Genomic DNA, 22,166 nt, shown 5'->3' with positions numbered 1-22,166 from the left:
TAAATATGGTCTCTCTGTACAGTGGCATGGTATCTGGCTATAAAAAGGAATGAAATCCTGGTACATGCTACAACACGGGTGAACCTTGAAAACGTGATGCCAGGTGGAAGAAGTCATTGCAGAAAGCCACATACCGTCTGGTTCCGTCTTTGTGACATGTCCAGAATAGGTGAATCTGTAGAGAAGGTTAGAGGACCGTGCTGGCCAGGGGCTGCAGGCTGGGCTTAATGGAGAGTGAACGAGAATAAATGCTGGGTTTTGAGGGGGGAGGTGATGATTTTCTAGAATTAGTGATGATGGTAGGTGAGTTTTTAGAATATGCTAAAACCACTGAATTGAATATTTAAAGGAAGTTAACAACAAAAAAAATGTTTACCAGCTGGAAGGATGAATTCCTTAGACTCTCCTTGAGCTTCCATTTGTCTCTGTGACTCACTATTTTAGGAGGAATGGCTCCTCAGATTTTCCGCAAGAGATGGTGTTCCCCGTTTGGCCGAAGGAGCCAAGTGGTGATAATCCCCCCATCCTGCTCTAGTAACCCCCATCTTGCACAAATGATGTCTTGTGGTTAGACTGTTGTGTTTTACTGACAAGAGCAATTTACCAAGGGTCTCAAAAGTTATACTTATCTGGTAAACATGTTCTCAGGTGTCTTCTCAGCCTTGAGGAAGGATACAACCATGCCTAAGAACTACCTTTGGTTGTTAAGCACAGGATGTTCTACATCAGAGGTTTTTCAGTGGGGACTGGCCAACTCATTGGCACTCTGGGGCACTTTTAAAAAAACTTCTATACATATTTTTTTGGACTGTGATCCAAGGAAGAGCACTTCCCCAAAGCCCACTCTACACACTGTCACGCTACACACTGTCCTCTTCTCCCTGCACACTGTGTTACACACATACACGTACACATTTATGCACATAGTAGAAGGAGCTGGCATGGTCTAGACATTCAGAGAGAAGTGAGACATGCAGCGGAATGCCCATATTCAGGTTCTTATCAGTTAGTACAAGGTCTTCAGGACTAACTGGACACTGAAGACCCAGAAGTGGTGTTGCTGTGACATGTCCCGAAAGTGTGAACACCAGTGTGTCCCTGCTCTTCGGGAAGCTAACAGGACGCTGATTGGGGGATTCTGTGGCCATGCTTGGGACCCCTGGGGCACTCTGGGTGCACCTGCAGCCATGGTGGGGTCTGTTGGCTTTTGAGCCTCCCTGCTCACCAACCAGAGATGTCCTTGCCTCTTCTCTTCCTGGGGAAGCTGTTACCCTAATGGCTAACAGAGGCCACTGGGGACTAAGGGGACAGCGAGTCACAGATTTTTTTTTCACTAGGGGCACACCCCTCCTGAGCAACATAGAGAACCACCAAATTGGTGGCATTTGATTTCAGCAGCACTCGTGGCTCTATACCACTACCCTCCCAGTCTTGTGTTGGAGAGTATCTTCACCATATCAGTCCTTGTCCAATCGAGCCTGGAAGCATGAATGCGGGGTCCTGATCACTGTCTGGAGCCCAGGTACCCTCCTTCCACGGACCCCACGCCTGAGGTCTGCATACCGTCTTCTCCCACAGTGTCAGACTTGTTGACAAGCCACAATTGACTGGCAGTGCCAATCAAATGGAACATGTAAGTTTTTTTCTGGAATGTTTCATTGTTCTGGTGGTCAGAAGTGAAATGTGAACCCTTGAAGACTCCGAGCCTTATTTCTTTAGGCCCTGAAAGGAATAATCTGTCACAATTTGTGCTCCTTTGGGGATGGATCTGTGGGTTACAGCTGCAGGAGGCTGCCTTTTACAAAGATCTTGGTTTCCAAGTCTTTAGCCTTTTCTATTCAGTGGCAATGAAACACCACTAAATGCAAAATGTGAATTCCTCCATTTTGTTCTACTATGGTGGTTTTTTGGTAGCCTTGTGGACTGTGCCTGTCAGGGAATGATGTGGCCAGTCCCAAGATGTCTGCTTCATCACCTGCTTTATAAAAGGCACACTGAACAAACTTTTTTTTATATGTTGCTTTGTCCTCTTTCTCCTTCCCTAAAACAGTGATTGTGTCTGGTGGTTTGCAGACTTGGAATCCCCAGTGGGGAGGCAGAGTTTTCAGCCTGATTATGACAGAAGTACACCTGGGTGTGGTGGGGCAGGGGTGGGAGGCAGGGGTTGGGGGACCTGGTCCTATTGCCTTCGGTCACGATCTGTCAGAGTGCCATCAAAAGAGGCTCCGGGCGCCTGGGTGGCTCAGTGGGTTAAGCCGCTGCCTTCAGCTCAGGTCATGATCTCAGGGTCCTGGGATCGAGTCCCGCATCGGGCTCTCTGCTCAGCAAGGAGCCTGCTTCCTCCTCTCTCTCTGCCTGCCTCTCTGCCTACTTGTGATCTCTGTCAGATAAATAAATAAAATCTTTAAAAAAAAAAAAAAAAAGAGGCTCCAAGACCCAGGCACCGACCTCTTGGATATGACATGGCCACACCCACTGTGTGCCGCTGTGGAACTCTGGAGGTAATAGGATTCTAGACCGTCATCTCGAATGGGCCTTAGCACATATTTCTTCCAGGGAGGTAAGGGGCCCATCTGCAGAACCACAGATGGGTTTGTGTTCGTTCCTGGGCTCCACGGACTCACACTCTGGAGCTGCATTATGAGTCCATGTCCCTGATGAGCCGAATGTAGCATGTGAGAGAGAGCAGAGCTCCACCTCCCTCCTCCAGCCTGTTCCTGATACGCGCCCAGTGTGCTCCTCTCCCGCTAATTCTCCAGGAGATTCCCGGAAGAAACAGAACTCCTCAGACATACATGCATTTTAAATGTGTGCCCTTTCTCCAGTTCCGTGAACAGCATGGATAACTGAGCACCTGGTCTCGTCTGTCCCTAGAGAAAGAGAGCGAGCTTCGAAAATTGGAGCTGTAGTCAAATCAGGTTATGGGAAATGTCAAAGGGGTGAAAAATCTCTGCATAACCCAAGATTCCAAGTCTGAAGCTGTTGGCCTAATGCTTTCAAGAGATGTTTGAAAGGGCAGCCCCTTCAAGGGGGATGTAAGTAATACTGAATGTAAGCCTTTTCAGTAGGAGGAGCCTGGATACTGAGTCTGCCTGAGAATGTGAAGAGTCCCAGCATAAGGCAAAGAGCGGTGGGCAAGAGCTGCTGTGCTCCAATGCTGTCCTGCTGGGTCCCTTTTGGCAAGTTTGCTGACCTCTCTGGGCTGTAACTTCCCGACCTGGAAAAAACTAAGGGATGACTGCTGAAGTGTTTAGTAGCAAAAATATGGATATCTGCAGCTTATTTTAAAATGCATAAAAAAGGGGCGCCTGGGTCGCTCAGTGGGTTAAGCCTCCGCCTTCGGCTCAGGTCATGATCCCAGGGTCCTGGGATCGAGCTCCACGTCAGGCTCTCTGCTCAGCAGGGATCCTGCTTCTCCCTCTCCCTCTGCCTGCCTCTCTGCCTGCTTGTGATCGCTCTATCAAATAAATAAAATATTAAAAAAAATAAAAAATAAAATGCATAAAAAATAAGCTTGCATAAAAAAAGTTGAGGTTGGGGGTTGGGAGAAGGGGGGTGGGGTTATGGGCATTGGGGAGTGCTATGTGCTATGGTGAGTGCTGTGAAGTGTGTAAACCTGGCAATTCACAGACCTGTACCCAGGGGGATAAAAATATATGTTTATAAAAATATTAAAAATTAAAAATTAAAAAAAAAGAAAGAAAACAAACAAACAAAAAAAGCTGAGGTTGGCAGATGGATAGAGCTGTGACAAAGCAGGAGCAGAAGAACATTCATTGTCAGACCTCGATGGAGTGCACGCAGGTGTTCAGAGCAAACTGTTTCGACTTTCCTCTGTGTTTGAAAATGGCATAATAAGATACTAGAAAAAGCAAAAACGGGTAACATTTTAGGGCTGAGATGGACATTAGGGATCATTTTGTGGATGGTAAAATTGAAACAGAGAAGGCAACTAGGAGGAGAGACAAGACTAGAACCGAGTCTGCCTGTGCCCTGTCTCCCAATCTGCTCTACCACACTGTCCCCCAAGCCCCTTGGGCTCATGGCCAGGCACCAGTGAGGTGATGCCTCTGAAAACCTGTTGTGGAACCGTCATTTTATGAGACTTATATGGGTGTTACATGGGCGTAAAAAAAGGTCAAGTGGGATTGGGAGACAATGTCCTAAACAGTTTTCTTTACTGCAGGACTTGTCAGAACCTTTGATGTCCTGACGTCTATTGAAAAATCTCTGAGAGAAATACAGAGCATTTTCCAAACAAATTTAATCACAACAGCCACCCCCACCCTTTTTTTTTTCCTAAGGACTAAGTTCTGAATAACACTCTTAGGAAGAGTATCTCTAAAGAATGTAAGATTACTGTTTTTCTCCCCCACTGGGGTTGGTGAGGAGAGGGCAGGGCGTGCCCTTGCTATTGTACTTTACATCTATAGTGAGCCCACAAATGCACATATTGGACCTTATGCCCCCATCACATTAAGGGGTGCGTGTGCCAAGCAGGAGTGCCAGGGGCTTGGGGTCTACTGAGCCGAAGGGGAGGTTCAGAGAGTTTTGAACCCAGGCTCTGCCCTTGGCGGTTCCAGCCCAAGGGCCATTTTCTTCTGTTGTTGACCACTGGCTGGCCCAGAGCAAAAGAACTCAGTGGGAAGTAATCTCTTAAGGAGCATGGGGGAGCAGATACCCAGCAAATAAGAAGTCCAAGAGGAACCAGACTCCGTTCTAGTTCTTGAATTTGGCCAAGAGAAGGGCCAACCAACTTGCCCCGCTTGTTTCTCAGGGCAGCAAACTGTATTTTTGGAGCTCATGGGGACATGCATGGACCTTATTGATGCACACAAAACAGCATTCTCTAAATGCAGCCGAACCCCTTTATTGGAGCCACCCTCCTAATGCCAAGAGTCACTGGTAGCTTTCCCGGGCGGCATGCACGGACAGGTTGACCACGGGTGGGAACTGAGTGCTGGTTTGTGCTGTTACAGTACAGGTGAATGCAAAGATTTGCGGTAGCTGCCTCTTAGCAAATTCTGTTTCCTCCTGCCTGGTCACAGGGGCATTGAGGTGAGGTCAGGGGCAGACTGCTTGCGTGGCTGGGCTGTCTTTTCTTTCCATCTTGGGGGGAAATAGCAGTCCGTAAAGAGAAAGCGCTCACCGGCAGGCCCATGGAGCAGAACCAGGGGGTCAGCCTGGACTGACTCCCCCTGCCTTGTCACCCCCACCGCCCCCACCTGGCTTTACACTTCCTTCCGCAGCATGACCTTGATGTTGCTGCAGATCTGGCCCAGGGCAGCAAAGAGAGGGTTGCAGAAGGTACGGATGCAGAGGGAGTAGATGTGACTGATGCACTGGATCTCGATCAGGTAACTCTTAATGCAAGGCACCACCGCCCAGATGTGGCAGAAGGAGATGCAGGCGAACAGGAAGCCCCAGAGCAGGGCCAGCGGGACCCCCAGCAGCGTGGACAGCAGGCGGTAGCACCAGTACTTGGAGACCGTGAAGGTGGTGTAGCTCACCTTCCACACGCCGTCAAAACTGTAGGTGCCCACGGGTTCTGCAATCACGTCTTCAAAATCCACCTGCAGGGGCGGGAAGGGCAATCTTCCAGTTGCAGCATCCACCCACTTCCCCACTTCCTACCCTTCTGTGTGACAGCATCAGAATGCTCTGGAAGGCTGATTGCACCTGCTGGTGGGGTTCCCCCCCTCCCCCGGGGGATGCTGAACCAGCACAGCTGGGGGGCACCTGACACTGCATTTCTGACAAGCTCCCAGGTGATGCCGGTGACGCTCCGGAGCAGTGAGGCACAGAATTGCCCCCCCCAACTTATGGGGGGGCTAACAGGCCCTGGGGGGTTGCGTGACTTGCTTAAAGCCACAAGCAAGTTAGAGGCAGGCTTAGAGGCCTGGTTCTAAATTTCTGTGATTTTGTGATCCTGGAGAGTTGGACGGTCCTCGTCGTCCTAAGGGTAAGGCGGAGCTATCTAGCTAGGCTGGTCCGCGAAGGTGGCCAGGTGGAAGACGGGGCGAGGACTGGAGAAGCATATTGGGCACAGCTAAGACTCCTGGGATGGACAATGTGTGCCCTCGGGGATAATGCAGGTGCTTCCGGAAGGCCAAGTCCAAGCCCAGCGTGGCCAGAGTGAGGCGGGAGGGGCCCAGCCGGACAGTCACAGTGATGAGCAGTCTCCAAAGGCTGTTGCATAGGGACTGGCTTGACTTGATTGGAGTTTATTATTATTTTTTATTGCGGTGTAATGGACTTATAACATTATATTAGTTTCAACATAATTAGTATGTGTATATTTGGGAAATGATCACCACACTAAGTGTAGTTAACGTCTGTCCCCTCAGATCGAGACACATTTGTGTGTGTGATGAGAACTTTCAGGATATTCTCTCTTAGCACCTTTCATAGCTGCTGCCCAGTCTGTGAACTGCAGTCACTGTGTCAGAACTTAGGTCCTCATGAATTATTTATCTTATGAATGGAGGTTGCTCCTTTTGACCCCCGCTTTGCTCACCACCCACCCCTGCCTCCGGCAACCACCTGTCTGTTCTCTGCTCTCTGATCTGAATTTTGAGCAGCCGGCTGAGCCTGTGGGGGTTGGGAGAGAGGACACAGGGAGGGGTCCAGTGGGGACCCATGGCAGTATTCCGGATGGGACCTGCTGCGGGCTGGTTTGGGGTGATGGTGATGGGTTAGAGAGGGGTGCATGGGTCGGAGGGCTATTTCAGGGTCTGACATGTGGTGCTGAGTCAGGCCGAGCAGGCCCGCAGCGCCTCACCCTGGTCCCGCGGCGACCTCAGACTGTCCTTTCCCTGCTGCCCACCCCAGCCTGCCTTGCAGCTGGATGGAGCACCGGTGCTCAGAGAATCCGGTTCACACATTCCACTAAAATGGTGGCTGAGGCCCCATGGGGGAGGTGGGGAAAAATAATCAGTAAACTTGAAAAAAAAAAAAGATTACTTTCAGCCGAGTCATTTAACTCATCTTTCTTGAGTCGCTGTTATGCGTTAAACACCATCATAGCTGCTTTCTTATATGCAATGTCTGTTAGCATCCCTAAGCCCTAGCTCTCCTGTCTGTGAAATGGGGACATGACCACATTCCGTTCTCCTGGGCCATTTGAATAGAAGCTGGTTGAAGGAAGGCTCAGACTCATCAGACCCAGGGTGGAGGGGTCGCCTGTGAGGCCTAGGTGGGCCAGAGCTCAACCATCAGTCTTCCAGGGGATCCTCTCATCTGGGCCCAGAATTACTATTCAAATTACTTTTCATTATAAAATGACAGAGCCACATTGCAAAAAATTCGGGAAATAGTAAAAAGAAAATGAAAGCATCTCTAACTTGTATTTCTCTAGTACTAACAATGTCATGGCTTTGGTACTTTTCTTTCCAGGGTGACTTTTTTGCAGGGAGAGAGTGGACATAATCCTGTTGTACATCCAATGACAAGTCCTGTTTTTGGCACACGAGTATATTCTGAGCTCCTGTGCCATGTCTCAGGTCCCCACATCCCCCTGGAGACAGCAGAGGATGAATTCTCCCCCAGGGGCTGCTATGTTCATGGAGAGCAAAGTTGACGGACAGACTGGGATTTCAGGCTGCAGGTGATGTGAAAAGCTGGCTCAGGTTGTCAGTGGGACCTTCCAGGACCCCCTGTAAATCTCAGCCTCCAGTTGTCTCTGCTGGGGTTCAGCAGGGGTCATTTAACCTCTTAAAGGTGGGGAGGCTGGATGGAAGGGCAAGGCTGGAGGGAAGAATATAAATATGGTCCTCATCTCAGAAAGATGATACTTATTCCTGGAGGGCTTCTGGGAGGTGGTGGCGGGCTGGGAATTTGGTGGGCTGTGAAGTTTGGAGGCAGAGATGGAAGACTGGTGTGCTGCATATTTGGAAAAGAAGACCCAAGATGGCTGTGGAGCATTTCGTGGCTTTGGACAGTGCTTGGAAAGGGCTGGTATCTTCTCTATTTGGTTTTTACGGGGCAAAAGTTCAGTTGTTGTTTCTTGGGGGAGCTTTCAAATCTAAGAAGCTGGGGAGGAGAGGCCTGGGACGGTCGTTCCAGCCCTGATCTGGGTTCACTCATCATGGTTATTGAGGTTCAGTTAGGTCCCTAGGGCCTGGGTCCTGTCCACTGAGGAGTTCTGACCTCTGCAGTCTGTCCGTCCTCTGTCATGGCCGTGCCCCAGACTGATGCCTCTGAGCACCCAAGCTGGCTTCTGGAGCGGGGCGGAGCCCCAGGAGCTTTGCCAGCAGAAGGAGATATTAGGGCAGAGACATGCCTCCCTGTTTTTGTCCCAGCAGGCACTTCCTCCTTCCTTTGTCTTCCCACTCAGTGCGTGTAGCCTCCCTGCCCTCCCTTAGGACGGTGCCTCCCCTACTCACAGGTGACCCAGCCCTGCCTCCTCACCTCACAGGAGGCAGACCACCCGGAGGTGCGAGCGAATCTAGGCCTCCTGATTCTAATCTAAGCTGTCCATACTGCCTGGCCAGCATCAGACGCTGAGGTGGTTGCTGGCTATGCAGCGTCTGAGGTCTGGTGCTCGTTGGCCAGAAAGATGTGCCCCAAGGCAGGGCTCCTGGCCCCTTCTTTCCAGCCACCCACCCTGCTCCTTAGTAGCCCAGCCTGCTCTGTTCACTTAGTCCCATGTATTCTGCCTTTCAACACATGTGATTATTTGCGTCTGGCCTCTGAGAGACGGCCGGGTGGAAAAGAGCCCTGTCTGAAGTCCCACTGCAGAGGCTGGAGTCCAGCTCGGCTGCGCACTGGCTCCGTAACCGTCAGCTAGCGGGCTGAGCGTTTCTGTGCCTCATTTTCCAGGATTCATCTCAAAAAGTCTGAAGGAGGATTCAATAAAGTAAGACATCTAAATACTCAGAACACCGCCCTGCGCAGAATACCGGACTCATCACTGATAGCTGCTGTTGTGGGTTGTTATAGAGTGTTCTCTTCAGGAGGACGGTAGAGCCCCAAAGGTGGCTTGGCGCACCAGTGCACGCGCTGCTCTGATGAGTGACTTTGGCAGGTGTCTTACAGCTCTGCGCTTCACTTGCTCATCTGTAAAATGGGCTTGCTATTTCTTACTACCTTGTTATGAGGAATAGAAATAATTAATCATCCGTTCGTCCCCCTGACCACCTATTCATCCACCCTTCCATCTCTCATCCATCCATCCACCCATCCATCCACCGATCCACCCTTCCATGCATTGATTCACGCGTCCGTCCCTCCATCCCTTCAAACACGGATTTATTCAGCACCCACTCTGTGCTTGGCCGTAGACAATGTACCCGGCACGTGCTAGGTGCTTAGTGACATTAAGTATGTGTTCCCTTGTTCTCAAGTTCCTACAAAAATATATCTCAGAAAACCTATTGACACCCCAGATCCTAAATACAGTAATTCTGTGACTTCCCTGGTTGTGATTGTGTGCGTGTGCTCGCATTCCTCTGCCTTCGCGGGTAAGATGGGTGCTGTCTTCTTTTCCCTCATTTTCTGTTTATGGTAATAATCTCACTCCCTGAGACCTCTCTGTTGAGTCTTTTAATGATTATTTCTTTGCAGAAGACATCGGTGCTGACGTTTGAATTATTCCCCGCAATTGCCTTTGGGCACTGTGCACGGGGGTGACTGCTCGTTTTCTGGGAATCAGAAAATGTGCTCTCTGGGGGGTGGGCTGTGTGGGCGGGCCCAGCTGTTTCCCTCACTCAGGGTGAGCATTGGGACAGCTCTGGGAAGGTATTTATAAGACCCGGCTCAGGGAGATCTTAGCCAGTCATGCCAGTGTATCAGAAGCACAGAGTGACTTCATTTCCGAATTCGTCTCTAAAGTGAAGGAGAGAAGGATTCTTCTGGGAGGGTGGGGGGGGGTGCTGGACCTATCAGCAGAGCCTCAGGGTTTGGTGTGCAATCAGAGGAAGGGTAGAGGATGGGAAGGGTGAACGTGGCTGCCCATTGAGTCAGTGTCCCCTTCTCTGGCATATTTATTTTTGGAACAGCGAGAGAGCCAGCTGATTACTTGGAACGAGCCAGCGCAGCCCCCACAGGCTCCAAGAGGGTGGGGAAGGGTGCAGGACAACAGGGGCGGGCTTTGCCGGGGATTCGGGGAAGGCTGGCAGCCACCCTCTGTCAAAAATACCTCCCACAATTCCAATATGACTCAGTCCTTGGGCATCCTGGGCCCTGGACAATTCAGATAGAGTATCTGTGGGTGGGAAGCAGCTCTAGGCAGGGGGATAGACATCTGGGGGCCAGTCTGCTCTTGACCACTGAGTTGCTGTGTGATTTGGGTCATGGCGCTTTTCCTCCCTGGGTCTCTGGGGTTTTTTGTTTGTTTGTTTGTTTGTTTGTTTGTTTTTAAACTACCCCAAGAAGATTGGACCAAGATATCTAGTGACTCGGAGTTCGATTTGAAGTCAGAACATCCAAGGGGGAGGCTTAGTTTTACTGGTCTTAGTTTTCTTGCTTAGTACCTTGCTACTTACAGGTTGGTTCAGAGCAGGTGCCCCTCTTCCCAACAAGGTATGGACAGTAGTTGAGAGTAAGCATTTAGAAATTGTCACAGAAATTTGAGCCAGTCATTGTATGTCTGGTAACTCTCCTAATAATAAAAATTGGGGTTTACATTGTAGATGTTTATTCTTCATTTCGTTTCCCTAGTAATTCATCTCTATTGAATTTTACCAAAGTCTCTGTGTTCAACAAACTGAAGGGCCAATAAAACTGGCCCTTCACCCAGATAATTTGAGAAATGCTGGTCGATGTAGTAGGAAGCTAACATGACATGATAGCTCTGAAACAGCTAAAAAATGAAAAAGCTTCGCTTCTTGTTTTATGATTGGTAATCACGATAATAGAATCCTATATGATCTGGGGGAACCAAAGCAATGCTCTCTGCTCAGCGGGGAGCCTGCTTCCCCTTCTCTCTCTGCCTGCCTCTCTGCCTACTTGTCATCTCTCTCTCTCTGTCAAATAAGTAAATTGAAATCTTAAAAAAAAAAAAAAGAAAAGAAAAGCTAGATGACTTAGGAACTAGGACTCCCCATATCACTGGATTCTAAGTACCTTAGTGTGAGTTAGTTCAGTGTAACCCTTCCAAGAGTACCTGACAGGGGACCAGACATGTCCAAATGGAAGAAACCACCAACATGGCATGAACGGCAGGTTGGATGACCTTCCATAACCCAGTCTCAGCCTGCCCCTTCTTCTTTCTCCCACAAATTCTCTTTTGGATGCCCTTAGTCTTTTCATTCTTTGGCAGGCAGAGTAGCAAAGAGGTTTCTTCTGTGAGCCAACTCTGTCTTGCCCATGGTTCATGGCTTGAAGGAGTGCTGGGCTCCACTCTTAATGTCTGCCATGGACATAGGTCGGTGCAGGTGGTGGTGGTGGCAGTACCCGTCTCTCAAGCTTGTCAATGCCACTCAACGTCCTTCTCAATATTATGGCTTTTGCTTATTTTGTTCCCTCTTCTTCAAAAGCCTTATTCACATTTTAATTTTCTCCCCCCTCCTTTTTAAAAAAGATTTTTATTTATTCATTTGACAGAGATCACAAGTAGGCAGAGAGGCAGGTAGAGAGAGAGAGAACAGGCTCCCTGCTGAGCAGAGAGCCTGATGTGGGGCTCGATCCCAGAACCCTGGGATCATGACCTGAGCCGAAAGCAGAGGCTTTAACCCACTGAGCCACCCAGGCGCCCTCCCCATTTTTTATGCACCTGGGCACTTGTCTCCCCATGGATCTGGCTCCTGGTTTTCCGAGACTAGAGTAAGTTCTTCCTCCCAGGCCACTGCACCAGGCTGTCATTTATGGTGTTTAGCACCTTTTCCCAGATATTCTCATTTCCTGAGTCTCATCCTCTCTGTTGGGTTGGATTCCCCCCTCCAGAGGAAGTAAAGGTCAGTTTCATCTTTCCACAATGGGGTATCCAGGTGGGCCCAAACCGGGGGCAGAGTCTGCTGAACTGGTGACTACCGGGTCCTTTGGCTGTTCCTTCGCCTGAGCTGATAGGCAAAGGGTGCGGTTTATGTGTTTTTCTGAGGGAGGAGGGTGTTTAGTGGCAAATGTAGGTTGGAGGTGTGATGAAAACCTAGGATGGGTAGGAGTCATGTCTGGGCTCCTCCTCTGTTTGACCTTGAGTGGCTACAGGAAAGGAAGTTGGAGCCTGAAGGTGAGGAACCTATGTGACACTTCGGGCTCATGCATTCCTGTTCTAGGATCTGGGTGCCTAGGTGTGGGTTAGGGAGACAGTGCTGAGCCCTCTCAGAAAGAACTCCGAGGCCTTGGAGCTGAGGCTGTGGTCCTGGAGGAACGCCACGGAAGAGGGCTGGGAGGTTTCCCAGGTGGGTCTGAAGGGAAGGCTGGAGGGCCCTGGGGACCGCTGCGGCGTCGCGTCCCTCAGAGCCCGGCACAGGGCCTCGTGTGCAGTGGGCCTGTTGTGCCCATCACCATCTCCTCTGAGACAGCACAGAGCCTGGCACATAGTAGGCACTCAGAAACGATTCGTGGGATCCGTACTCTGGGAGTAGTGGTGATGGTCGGGGGTGGGGGGGACGGGCTGTGCTCAGTTCTAATGCCCAGGAGCCTCCCTTTTGCCCGAGACCCAGCCCTGAACCTTGGGGACCGCAGTTCAAATCTGGTGGGCTGCACAGGGCTCTTGCTCTGCCTTTGGCACTCATTTTCCAGCCCTGGTTCAAGGGCCATACCATGCCTTCTTTGGGGAAGTTTAGGGAAGTTTTGGCTAGAAAGTCAAAAGGGAGCACCTCTGGTCTTCTGGGAGTCAAATCCACAGACAACATGGGTCTCTTTCCTGCTCTGCGTCCTTGGCTTTTCTGTGTGAAAGCTCAGCGGTGGCTGGCAGAGGGAATGGGTCTCCCTCTTTGCCACCCAGCCTCTGTTGCTGCCAGGACTCAGGCCAGAGAGGGAAAGGGATTTTCCTGGAGTCACACAGTGAGCCTGTGTCGGGGCTGGGACCAGAACCTGGGTCTCTGTAGCTCGGTTTTATTCCGGCCTTTTCCTGTGTCTTGCATTCTAGCCCACAGGGCTAGCACTGGTGAAACCACCCTAACAGGTCCCTCTGTGGAGGCCAAGAAAATTAAGGCCATCCCACCTCAAGTTTAGCTGATGTGGGAAACAGAGGCAGAAGAAAATCATTAAAATTCCTTACCTACTGACAAGCCCTTGAAACAGACAGAGTGGCTCTCCCCTGGGGACTTAACTGCCCTCACCTTGAGATTTTGCTAAGGACAATCCTAGCCTGACTGAGCCCCTACCCCGACAGGTCCGACCAGAATCCTGTAAGTCTCCTTTAACAATTCCTTTAGGAAACTTGATCTCTAAACCTCCAAAATAGTGTCAAGAATCATTCCCAAGTATATGGCCCACTGATATACATCTAAAGGGTCTCACGAGAAGATTTTTATTATTGGTAATAAATAACCTTTCTCCCAACAATAGCTAGCCCCTCAAGGTCCTGGAGACCTTGCTTCCAAAATTCCTTAGAGGGGTGCCTGGGTCGCTCAGTGGGTTAAGCCTCTGCCTTCGGCTCAGGTCATGATCTCGGGGTCCTGAGATCGAGTCCCCAAAATTCCTTAGAGACTTACACCATCCCTAATCCCCTTTGTCCTCACCCACCACCGAGTCCACCCCTACTCTGCCTTTAAAAACTCTAACTGTAATCTGGTTGGGGGTCCAAGTCCCTATTCTGCTGTGTCAGGTATACTTGGGCCCAAGCTTAAGCTTGTCAAATGCACCCTCGTGTGATTGCATCGGTGCTTGGCCCCTTGGTGGTCTCTCAGATGCATAACACCTTCTGAGCCTTCTTCTTCGCCTCCGCCTTGATCCTCTTTCTGTCTCTGTCACCCCTCGCTTCCTTTTCCTGCTGCTCCCGTTCACAAGCTGCCTGCCCAGCCAGCTCTCCTGTCTCTTTCTTCCTTTTCTATATCCTTTCATAAAACCATACACAAACCCCAAGTCTACTTCGACCTGTTTGTGCTGTTTATCCGACTCCGTTCTATGATCCTCATTCTGAATTTTAAAACTTTCATTTCTCAGTTACTAAAAACAAAAGAAAGTCAAATAACCCCCAAACCAGGGAACATCCAGTAAATACACCAAACAATCATCTCTTCTTGCCAAGATTATCTGCAAGGGTTTTGCTTAGCCATTGAGGAATGTTTCTGGGGTTCAGGAGAGACTGCTCTCAGCACCCCAGGAGGCTGCCTAAGCCACTGCCCCTGTGGGGCAGCTCCCAGCCCTCTCGGGTTAGAGGGGCCGGCTCCCTCTGGGCTTGGTGGGGCCCAAGGGCTTCTCTACACTGGTTACCTGTTGTGGATCTCTTTAGAAGCCACTTTCTCCCTTAGGGTCCTCTTCTCCACCCCTAGCAGCCGGCCAGGATCTCCCGAGGGGCACCTGGCTGTAAGAGCTGGCCTGTGGCTGTGTGGCCCTGTCCTGCACACTCCTCCGAGCTCCGGCTCTGCTCTGCTCACACGGGCCACACCCTTGCTGCGAGCCAGCGACTGCATTATGCACTTTCCAATCCCTTTTTTCTTTTATTTCTCACATTATACTTTTGTTTTCACAGCGCTGCTCTGGGAGTCCTGTACCTGGTGGAGGTAAATGAAGGAATGCTCCTTGTATAGAGGGAAACTCGGTCCTGAAAAACTGGGTGGCTTGCCCAGGGTCATCACTTTGATGCAGAAGAGAGTAATTTGAAACCAGGCCTTTTATTTTATTTTATTTTATTTTGGAAACCAGGCCTTTTAAAGCCAAGTTCAGGACTCTTTCCTCCAGACCATGCTGCACAAACCACCGATGAATGCTATTTTACATTTAGTCATTTCCTCCTTGTGGCACTTCTCACACTGGGCCATAAGTACCCTATTGCCCCACTAATGATACAGATAAATACAATAATAACATAGTATGAGCTGTGATGGGGAAATGCCCTGAGGGAACTTGGGACATGGAGGAGGGTGTGGCTGACTACCTGGAGGAGCTGAGGAAGGCTTCCTTGAGGAGGTGATCTTTGAGTTGGGTCTTGAAATCTAAGCAGGGCATTTACCACAGGGAGGCGAGGGAGAGGGGGCGGGGGCTCCTGGTATAGACACAGGAGTATATTTGGATAGGTGTGGCTGGCTACTGGCGTTGGAACTGGAACGTGGAAGAAGAAGGTTGGGGCTTGAAAGCCATGGCAAGGAGTTAGAGTTTCTGGGACGTGGGAGGTATCCCACCGAGCTGTGGGATACAAGGGCTGTGCTTCTGAGCAAGCGCGGAGCCATACTGTCTAATCCAGTGGCCACGAGCTTTGAGCACTTGACTTATGAGTAGGGCAACAGAAGAATTCTCAATCTTGTTTAACTTTAATTCAAATGTAAAAAGCAATACTTCATTCTGAGATGGGAAAATTTTTTTTTAAAATACTGGGAAAAATTTGGGCCTGTGACTCAATTTCAGCTGTACATTTATGAGATCTTAAGACCGGACAAGGATTTCTGATCCACATGGAGGCTGGAGGGATGGACAGCCTACATGGGAGCTACGTGCTGAACCTCAGAGGTGGAAACAGACTCTACCCGTGCACTGATAATTGTTTTAGATCAGTTACAGGCTGAAATGATACTATCTTGGAAATATTGGGTTAAATCAAAGATATTACAAAAATTAATTTTACCTGTTTGTTTTTCTTTTTTGAAATTGTAGCTGCTAGAAAATGTGAAATGACTTTGGGTGATTGTATATTGGGTCGCATTGTATTTCTACTGGTCAGGGCTGATCTGTGCTTCTGATGCTTTTAGTAGGACCCAGGGGCCCCAGGCACCTGCCCTCTTAACAGCCCTTCCAGAGACTCCCATGCTGGGGGTGGAGCACCCTGCTTCCAGGAATTCTGCTGAAAGATCCCTGTGGCTACCAACTGCTGGGAGGAGGTTGGAGTGAGGGGTGTAGGCCTGGAGGCAGCCAGGCTGCTAGTCGCATCCAGATGCAGAAAGAGGCTGACTCATGCAGTGGTGATGGGGAAGACACCCTAAAAGCTAGGTGACTGTCTGCTGAGAGCTTCCTTTCAGGAGCCTTCCCAGAGGCCTCTGCCTTGGTCTGGCTGCAGGACCTGGGGTCAGGCGGGGAGCTGGCATGAATGCCGGGCACGGCCCCCCACACCATGGGCAGTAGACACGGGGCAGTGCTCTGGGGGAATTAATGCCGACTGGAAGCCACCCTCTGGGGATTAACCCTGCACCCACTGAGGAGACCGCAGAAATAACCCCTGGCGCAGAAAAGAGCCCAAGTTGGCCACCCGTTTGTCTTCATCCTGGGACGAGGGCCAGAAGCTAATGGGAAGAGCTTCGGAGTAGTAGGGAGGCACTTGCCTCTGACTTGCCTCCGTGCCCCAGGCAACACCTGCGTCATGTATGTGCGGCTGAGGTTTTGCTCTTGTTTACACTAAACTTTCTTTGGGGGTGTACAAGCTGGCTTTTGAGGGAGGATTTGGAGAAGACCGAGGAACAGGGCCTCTCATCGGGGAAGCCGGTCGTGGTTGTGCATGGAGCAGAGCCCTCCCCCGTCCTGTGCCCGGACACTCTGCAGACCCGACACCCTCCGGGTAGCGGTGTCCAGGCAGGCCCGCCGAGCCTACCTTCACGATGTCCTCGTTAATGTTCTTAGGGTCTCGGTTCACCAGGTCGATCTCCTTGCAGTGGATGTCCTTGACAATCTGGGCCTCCAGGTCTGTGTGCTCTTCGGCCATCATCTTGGAGCTGGGGGACTGCAGGGGGAGATCCGAGCCGTGTGGCCAGTGGGGCTGAAAAGACTTGGGGCAGGGACACAGTTCAGTGTCCCCAGACTTGTGTCCCTGCAGGCTAACCAGGCCCCACCCAGCATGCCAGCTGACAGCTGTCCCACATAACTTCAGCCTCCCTCTCGCTAAAGCCTCTGTGGCAGGCCTCCAAGCTAAAATTAAGACTGGAGCTCTGCTGGAAGGCCCAGCACTCCTTACAGGGGCTCCTGAGGGCACCGGGCCTCACCCGAGGGAGAGCAGAGGCTTTGGCGTCTGTGGGCCACAGGATGGCTGGGCTGTTGGTGCAGGCCCTGGAATTCGCCTGCTCTGGGCGGGGTGGAGGGGTTGGTCCCCACTCGGCCCCTTGTGGGCTGGGAGCTTCGGCACACCTCGCTTCTCTGGCCCACCACGCTCCCACCTGGAGAATGGGGCCTCGCTAGTAAGAGTCAGGGGCTCTGCCTGCCCTCCTGGAGAGGAGGAGATGAGCTCGTGTGTGGGAAGGGGCTTGAGGAACTGAAATGCTGTATGGTAGAGGTTCTCACTGGAGCAGTTAGTACCTGGTCCTGCCTTTTGGGGGCCGGGAGCAGGGCTGAGTCTTTGCCACTTCCGGGGTTTCCCTGGGAGGAGAGTTGATGGACCGTGGGAGGAGACAGAGAAGCAGACTACTGACGGGGCTGCCCACCCTCCTCTGCCTTCTTGATGCCACGTGGAGGGCACATGAAATCCATGTTTATGCTGCCCTTTGCTCTGCCCCAAGTGAGCATGGGGTGCCCATGGGCCCCAGACACTGCAAGGCTGTCGGTGGGATGTTCCTCTCCAAGGTGTCTGCTCGGTTTCCATGGGTCCTTGGGCATCATGGCAAGGTCCCCGAGCAAGACTCTGGGTCCCTAGGTGCCAGGGTCTGTGCACCCATTCACCCAGCCTCCCACTCATTCATTCAAGATTTGCTAACAGCTGGTGACAAATAGACCAATCAGGCTCTGTTCCTGCCCAGAGGAGCTCCTAGTCTGTGGGGACAGACCCATTAAAAAATAAGTAATTATGATAGGGTGTGGCAAGTGTTACAGCTCAGAGATATTTTACAAAGACCTTGCCTTAAGACGTCCACAGGAAGAAATAGCTTCCTCAGAGGCCATCAGGGAGGACTTCCTAGGGGAGGTGTCTTTAGAGTTAGGTGTTGAAGGGCAAGCAGGAGGTCACTACCTAGAACATTTCAGGTGTAAAGACCATAGGTGTCAGAGGACTGGTGTGAACTAGGATGCTGAGAAGTGTGCAGTGTCCAGGGCGTGGTTGTCTGATGTGAGTGAGGCAGGACATAAGGCTCAGCTTGGGCCTGGGTGGGAAGGATCCCAAATATCATATTAAAGAGTACGGGTTGTTTTTTTTTTTTTTAAGATTTTATTTATTCAAGAGAGCATGAGCTGTGGTCGGTGGAGGAGGTACACAGGGAGAGAGGGAGAAGGGGCACAGGGAGGAGAAGCACAGCAAGAGTGGCGGTAGAGGGGCACAGGGAAAGGGGCTTGATCCCAGGACCCTGAGACCATGACCTGAGCCGAAGGCAGATGCTTAACCATCTGCTTAACTGACTGAGCCCCCCAGGCATCCCCTAAAGAGTATGGATTTTACAGAGGTATTAGGAAGGCACTGGAGACTTCAGCACTGCAGAGGATCTATCGGGAAGATCACTGGTGGTTAGCGCTTGAGTGAATTTGAGGCAGGAAGACAGTCAAAAAGCTCAAGGCAAAAAGCTGGGCTCTGTTAGTAATTTTGCTTGGCTACTATCTAATAAATGCAAAATACTTGTGGCTTGTACAAGGTAGGGGCTTTCCCCCTTGTCTCACATAATACAAATAGACAGTTCAGAACTACTGTGGGAGCTCCATTATGCCATCAGTCTCCCAGACCGCCATCTTTCTGTTCTGCTATTATAGCCACCCCCTAGGCACAAGGGGGCTGCCGCTCTTCCAGTGATCAGATGAAAGAGGGAAAGGGGGCAAGGGTGCACCAGGAAAAGGTATCTGCCAGCTTAGTCAGCTCCATCAGAGAGCTTTCCCCCCGAGTCCCTTTTGACAACTTTTTTTTTGTCATTGGCTATCCCTCTTGGCCAATGAGGCTAGGAAATGCAGATTTGTCGCAGAGCACATTGGTAGCCCCACAGTGTCACTAGGGATAAATGGTAGGCAACTAGCAAACTCCATTCCTAACCCTCTTAGGACTTACCCCATGATTTTTTCCTTCACCCCCTGCCTGGGTACCCAGGTCTTGGGACTCTCGACCTTCTCCTATGAAGAGTCGAGATGAAGAAAGCGTTTTTGTCTGTGTTCACGTGGGATATAGCAGGGGTCTGAGTCTGAGCTTCAGTCTTGTCCACCATGGGACCAGATGTGTCTGGTAAAGAGCCGGGGAAGTTGGGGTGGTAGTAATTCACAAAGGACGGAGGAGGAGCTGCCTGGAAGAAGCTCATGGTAAAGGAGAAGTCATGGTAACAGATAGTGATGACTATGGGCGATTGTGTTTTTTTAAAGATGGCCACATCTATGCTCTTATAGGAGGACTGACTCTCTTCCACTCAGTGGGGTCTGTGCTCTTCCCTTTTCATCTGGGTGGGGGCTTAGACTATTCTGATCTAGAGAACACAGCAGAACTGATGTTCTGGGACTTTTGGGCCAGGCCATAGGAAGGATACCGCTTGCCAGCTCTCCACCTTCGGGACTCCTGCTCTGGGAAATCAGCTGGGGGCTGAGAAAGCCCATAGGAGTCCATGTGGAGAACCATGTGCGAAGGGTCTAAGGCCCCCAGCTAGCAGTGGACACTAGTTATCTGATGGCAGTGGACGAGGCCAATCCCTGGGCTTCAAGTCACCCCTAAACCTCCACAGCTTCCCCCAGATGTCGTGGGGCAGACATGCTGCTCTGCGTCCTATCTCAATATTGAAACCACAGAGACCTCAAACATACTTTTTTGATGGCCCTGGACCTGAGGGTAGCTAGCTTACAGTCCCAGTGAGTGCGAGCAGCAGGAACAGCTGGTTTTGTTTGTCTAGGTTCCCTATACACTGGTGCTTTGCGAAGGGACCCTCGGTGTCCCTGAGCTGTCCCACTGGTCCTGTGAAAGGGTGACTGCCTTGAGATGGTGGTCGATGCTGAGGAGGCTGTAGGGCAGCTAATACACATTTTGGGTGTTGGAGGAAGGAGGTGCTGTGGTCCGAGGTGATGAGGGAATAATTTCTGAAGGTGGTGTTGCAGCGGGACCAGAAGGATGAGTGGAATTAGGCAGAGTGGGAAGAGCCACGTGCCAATGGTGGAGAAAGAGCGGTCTCTTATTTCATTCTGACGATCCTGTTTCCAAAGGTGATGTAGTGGGAAGAGCCTTTAACTCAGGAACTGTTAGGAACTTGGGCCTGAGGTTTTCCCCTGGCCCCATCACTAGCCAGTATCGTGACTTCGAGTCAGCGATTGACCTTCCCACCTGTCCGCTGTAGGTGGCCATCCTCACCTGGACTCCACGCCTCACACACAGGAACAGCCCTAACAGGGTACCTTCGGGCCCATGAACCCATGGAGGAGACATTACGAAGAACATGCTGGAAGATGAAGCTTTCGAGGCAGCCCTGGGGCAGAGCTCCTGACATGGAAGCACAGTAAAGGAGGCAGAGTGGCTTTCCGAAGCCCATCTTGTGCCTGGGGGTTTGTGGAGGACTCTGCGTTCTTATTTTAAAGGCATTTTGTTGTTGCTGTTGGGCTTGTTCAGGGAGAGAGGGAAAAATCTTTGAAAATGGGATGTGCAGGAAGACATAAATCTGTGGAGTGAGAAAAGGGGAAGTAATAGGAAAGATGATAGAGACCGACTCACTGGGAGAGTCATAGCACTACAGTCTGAAGACTCAATTAACTGTCAGACTGAAGGCTGCGTTAACCAGCAGGATTTATCGCTTATGCAGAAGTCTCCAAGAGAGGTAAGGCGAGGGTGCATAGAGAAAGAAACCTTTCTGCTTTTTGTCAGAGTTTTAGATCTAGGCAGAGGGCCTTTATTTTTTGTTTCCTACTTGGCTTTTGGAGCCTGCATGTAGAAGACACATAATAGCATTCCAGAGCTGGAAGAGACCCAGTTTCTGCATTTTAGAGATGAAGAGTGTTGGTTCCTGGAGGGGAGAACTAAGGATTTGGAGAGAGAAGAAGAAACTCCTCTATATAACGAAGATAAGGACACCATCCCCTCTTACCAAATTTTGGTACCTGATTCCTACCAGAGATTTTGGAGATTTTTAGAATGTTTTCCAAAAAAGGTGATGTGGTCTCAGGATATATTAATAAAGTTATACCATCCAGAACGATGGAGGTGACTTACCTACTCAGCTCTGTGCTGGTCAGACTACAGTGGGAACCTGGTACACCGGGGGTCCAGGCTCCAAGAGAGGTTTTGGGAAACTAGATCCTGTCTAAATAGGATAAAAGATGGTACAAGAGCTGGAAGTATGTCTCATGAAAATAAAATAATGTCAAGTTGAAGGAGAGAAGACTGAAGGGGAAGAACAGAAGAATCTTACGCAAATTCATGAAAGCTTAAGGGATGAGATTTATTCTGAGTGGTCCCGAGGACCTGTGAGTAAGCAGCAGACTTCATTCAACCCAGTGCCCGGCTCACGGTAGGCCTGTTGATGATGGTCACTGATGGGATTCCTGTCAAGAGTACGGGAAAGAATGGACTCTCATTTGTCCACAAGTCTACTAGGCTGCTTCAGAAAGGAGTGAACTTCCCAAGGCTGGAATTGTTCAGACAGAGGGTGAAAGGGAGTCCAGGGTTGGAAAAGTAGGCAGACTTTGGGGCCAGATAATAAATGTTCTGGGCAGGACCAACTACATAATTTCCAGGAGCCAGTGAAAAACAAAAATGCGGGACCCGTTGCTGAAAATAATGACGAATTCCAAGATGGTGGCGGCAGAGAATTAAACTAAGCTTGTGGCGTCTTCTAAGACCGGGCCTCATGGTTTGCATGCCCATGAAATTGCCCCTGGTTTGGGGCCCGGCGGGCCATATCGTCTCTGTCACAGTGATTCAGGTCTATGTTTGTAGCACAAAAGCAGTCACAGACCATATGCAAATCAAGGGGCATGGCTGTGTGTTGGTAAGGCTTTATTTATAAAAACAAGTGGCGACCAGATTTGGGTCCATGGGCTGTAGTTTACTAACTGTGCCATAGGCCGCTGAGAGGCTTGCAAGAGCCACAGAAGGAAGGTGCCACGCCCGAGCCTCTGGCCACCTCTGACCCCCCACAGAGTTGCTCTCCTGCCTTCTTCTTCCACCCCAGGAAGACTGTACCTCTGCCTCGAGTCCTACACTTCACTGGGATTCCTTGAGGCCTGATCTCCCTTTCTGTCAGGGAATGAGAATAAGGAAATGG

At 50.5% G+C, this 22,166-nt stretch overlaps 1 protein-coding gene across 1 annotated transcript; it reads right to left on the bottom strand.

Moving 5' to 3' along the window:
• Positions 1-4,854: 4,854 nt before the first annotated feature.
• On the bottom strand, positions 4,855-16,881 carry CAV3 (caveolin 3). Its single transcript, XM_004738429.3, has 2 exons — positions 16,625-16,881; positions 4,855-5,573 (listed from the first exon to the last, which is right to left on the bottom strand). The coding sequence occupies exons 1-2, from the start codon at positions 16,736-16,738 to the stop codon at positions 5,232-5,234; spliced, it is 456 nt and encodes a 151-aa protein (XP_004738486.1). The 5' UTR covers positions 16,739-16,881; the 3' UTR covers positions 4,855-5,231.
• Between the last annotated feature and the right edge of the window lie 5,285 nt (positions 16,882-22,166).

The sequence above is a fragment of the Mustela putorius genome, unplaced genomic scaffold (genome assembly GCF_011764305.1).
Source record: "Mustela putorius furo isolate JIRA1106 unplaced genomic scaffold, ASM1176430v1.1 tig00003850_pilon_pilon_pilon, whole genome shotgun sequence".
NCBI classification, from domain to species: domain Eukaryota; kingdom Metazoa; phylum Chordata; class Mammalia; order Carnivora; family Mustelidae; genus Mustela; species Mustela putorius.
This window is presented reverse-complemented; position numbering and strand designations above follow the sequence as displayed.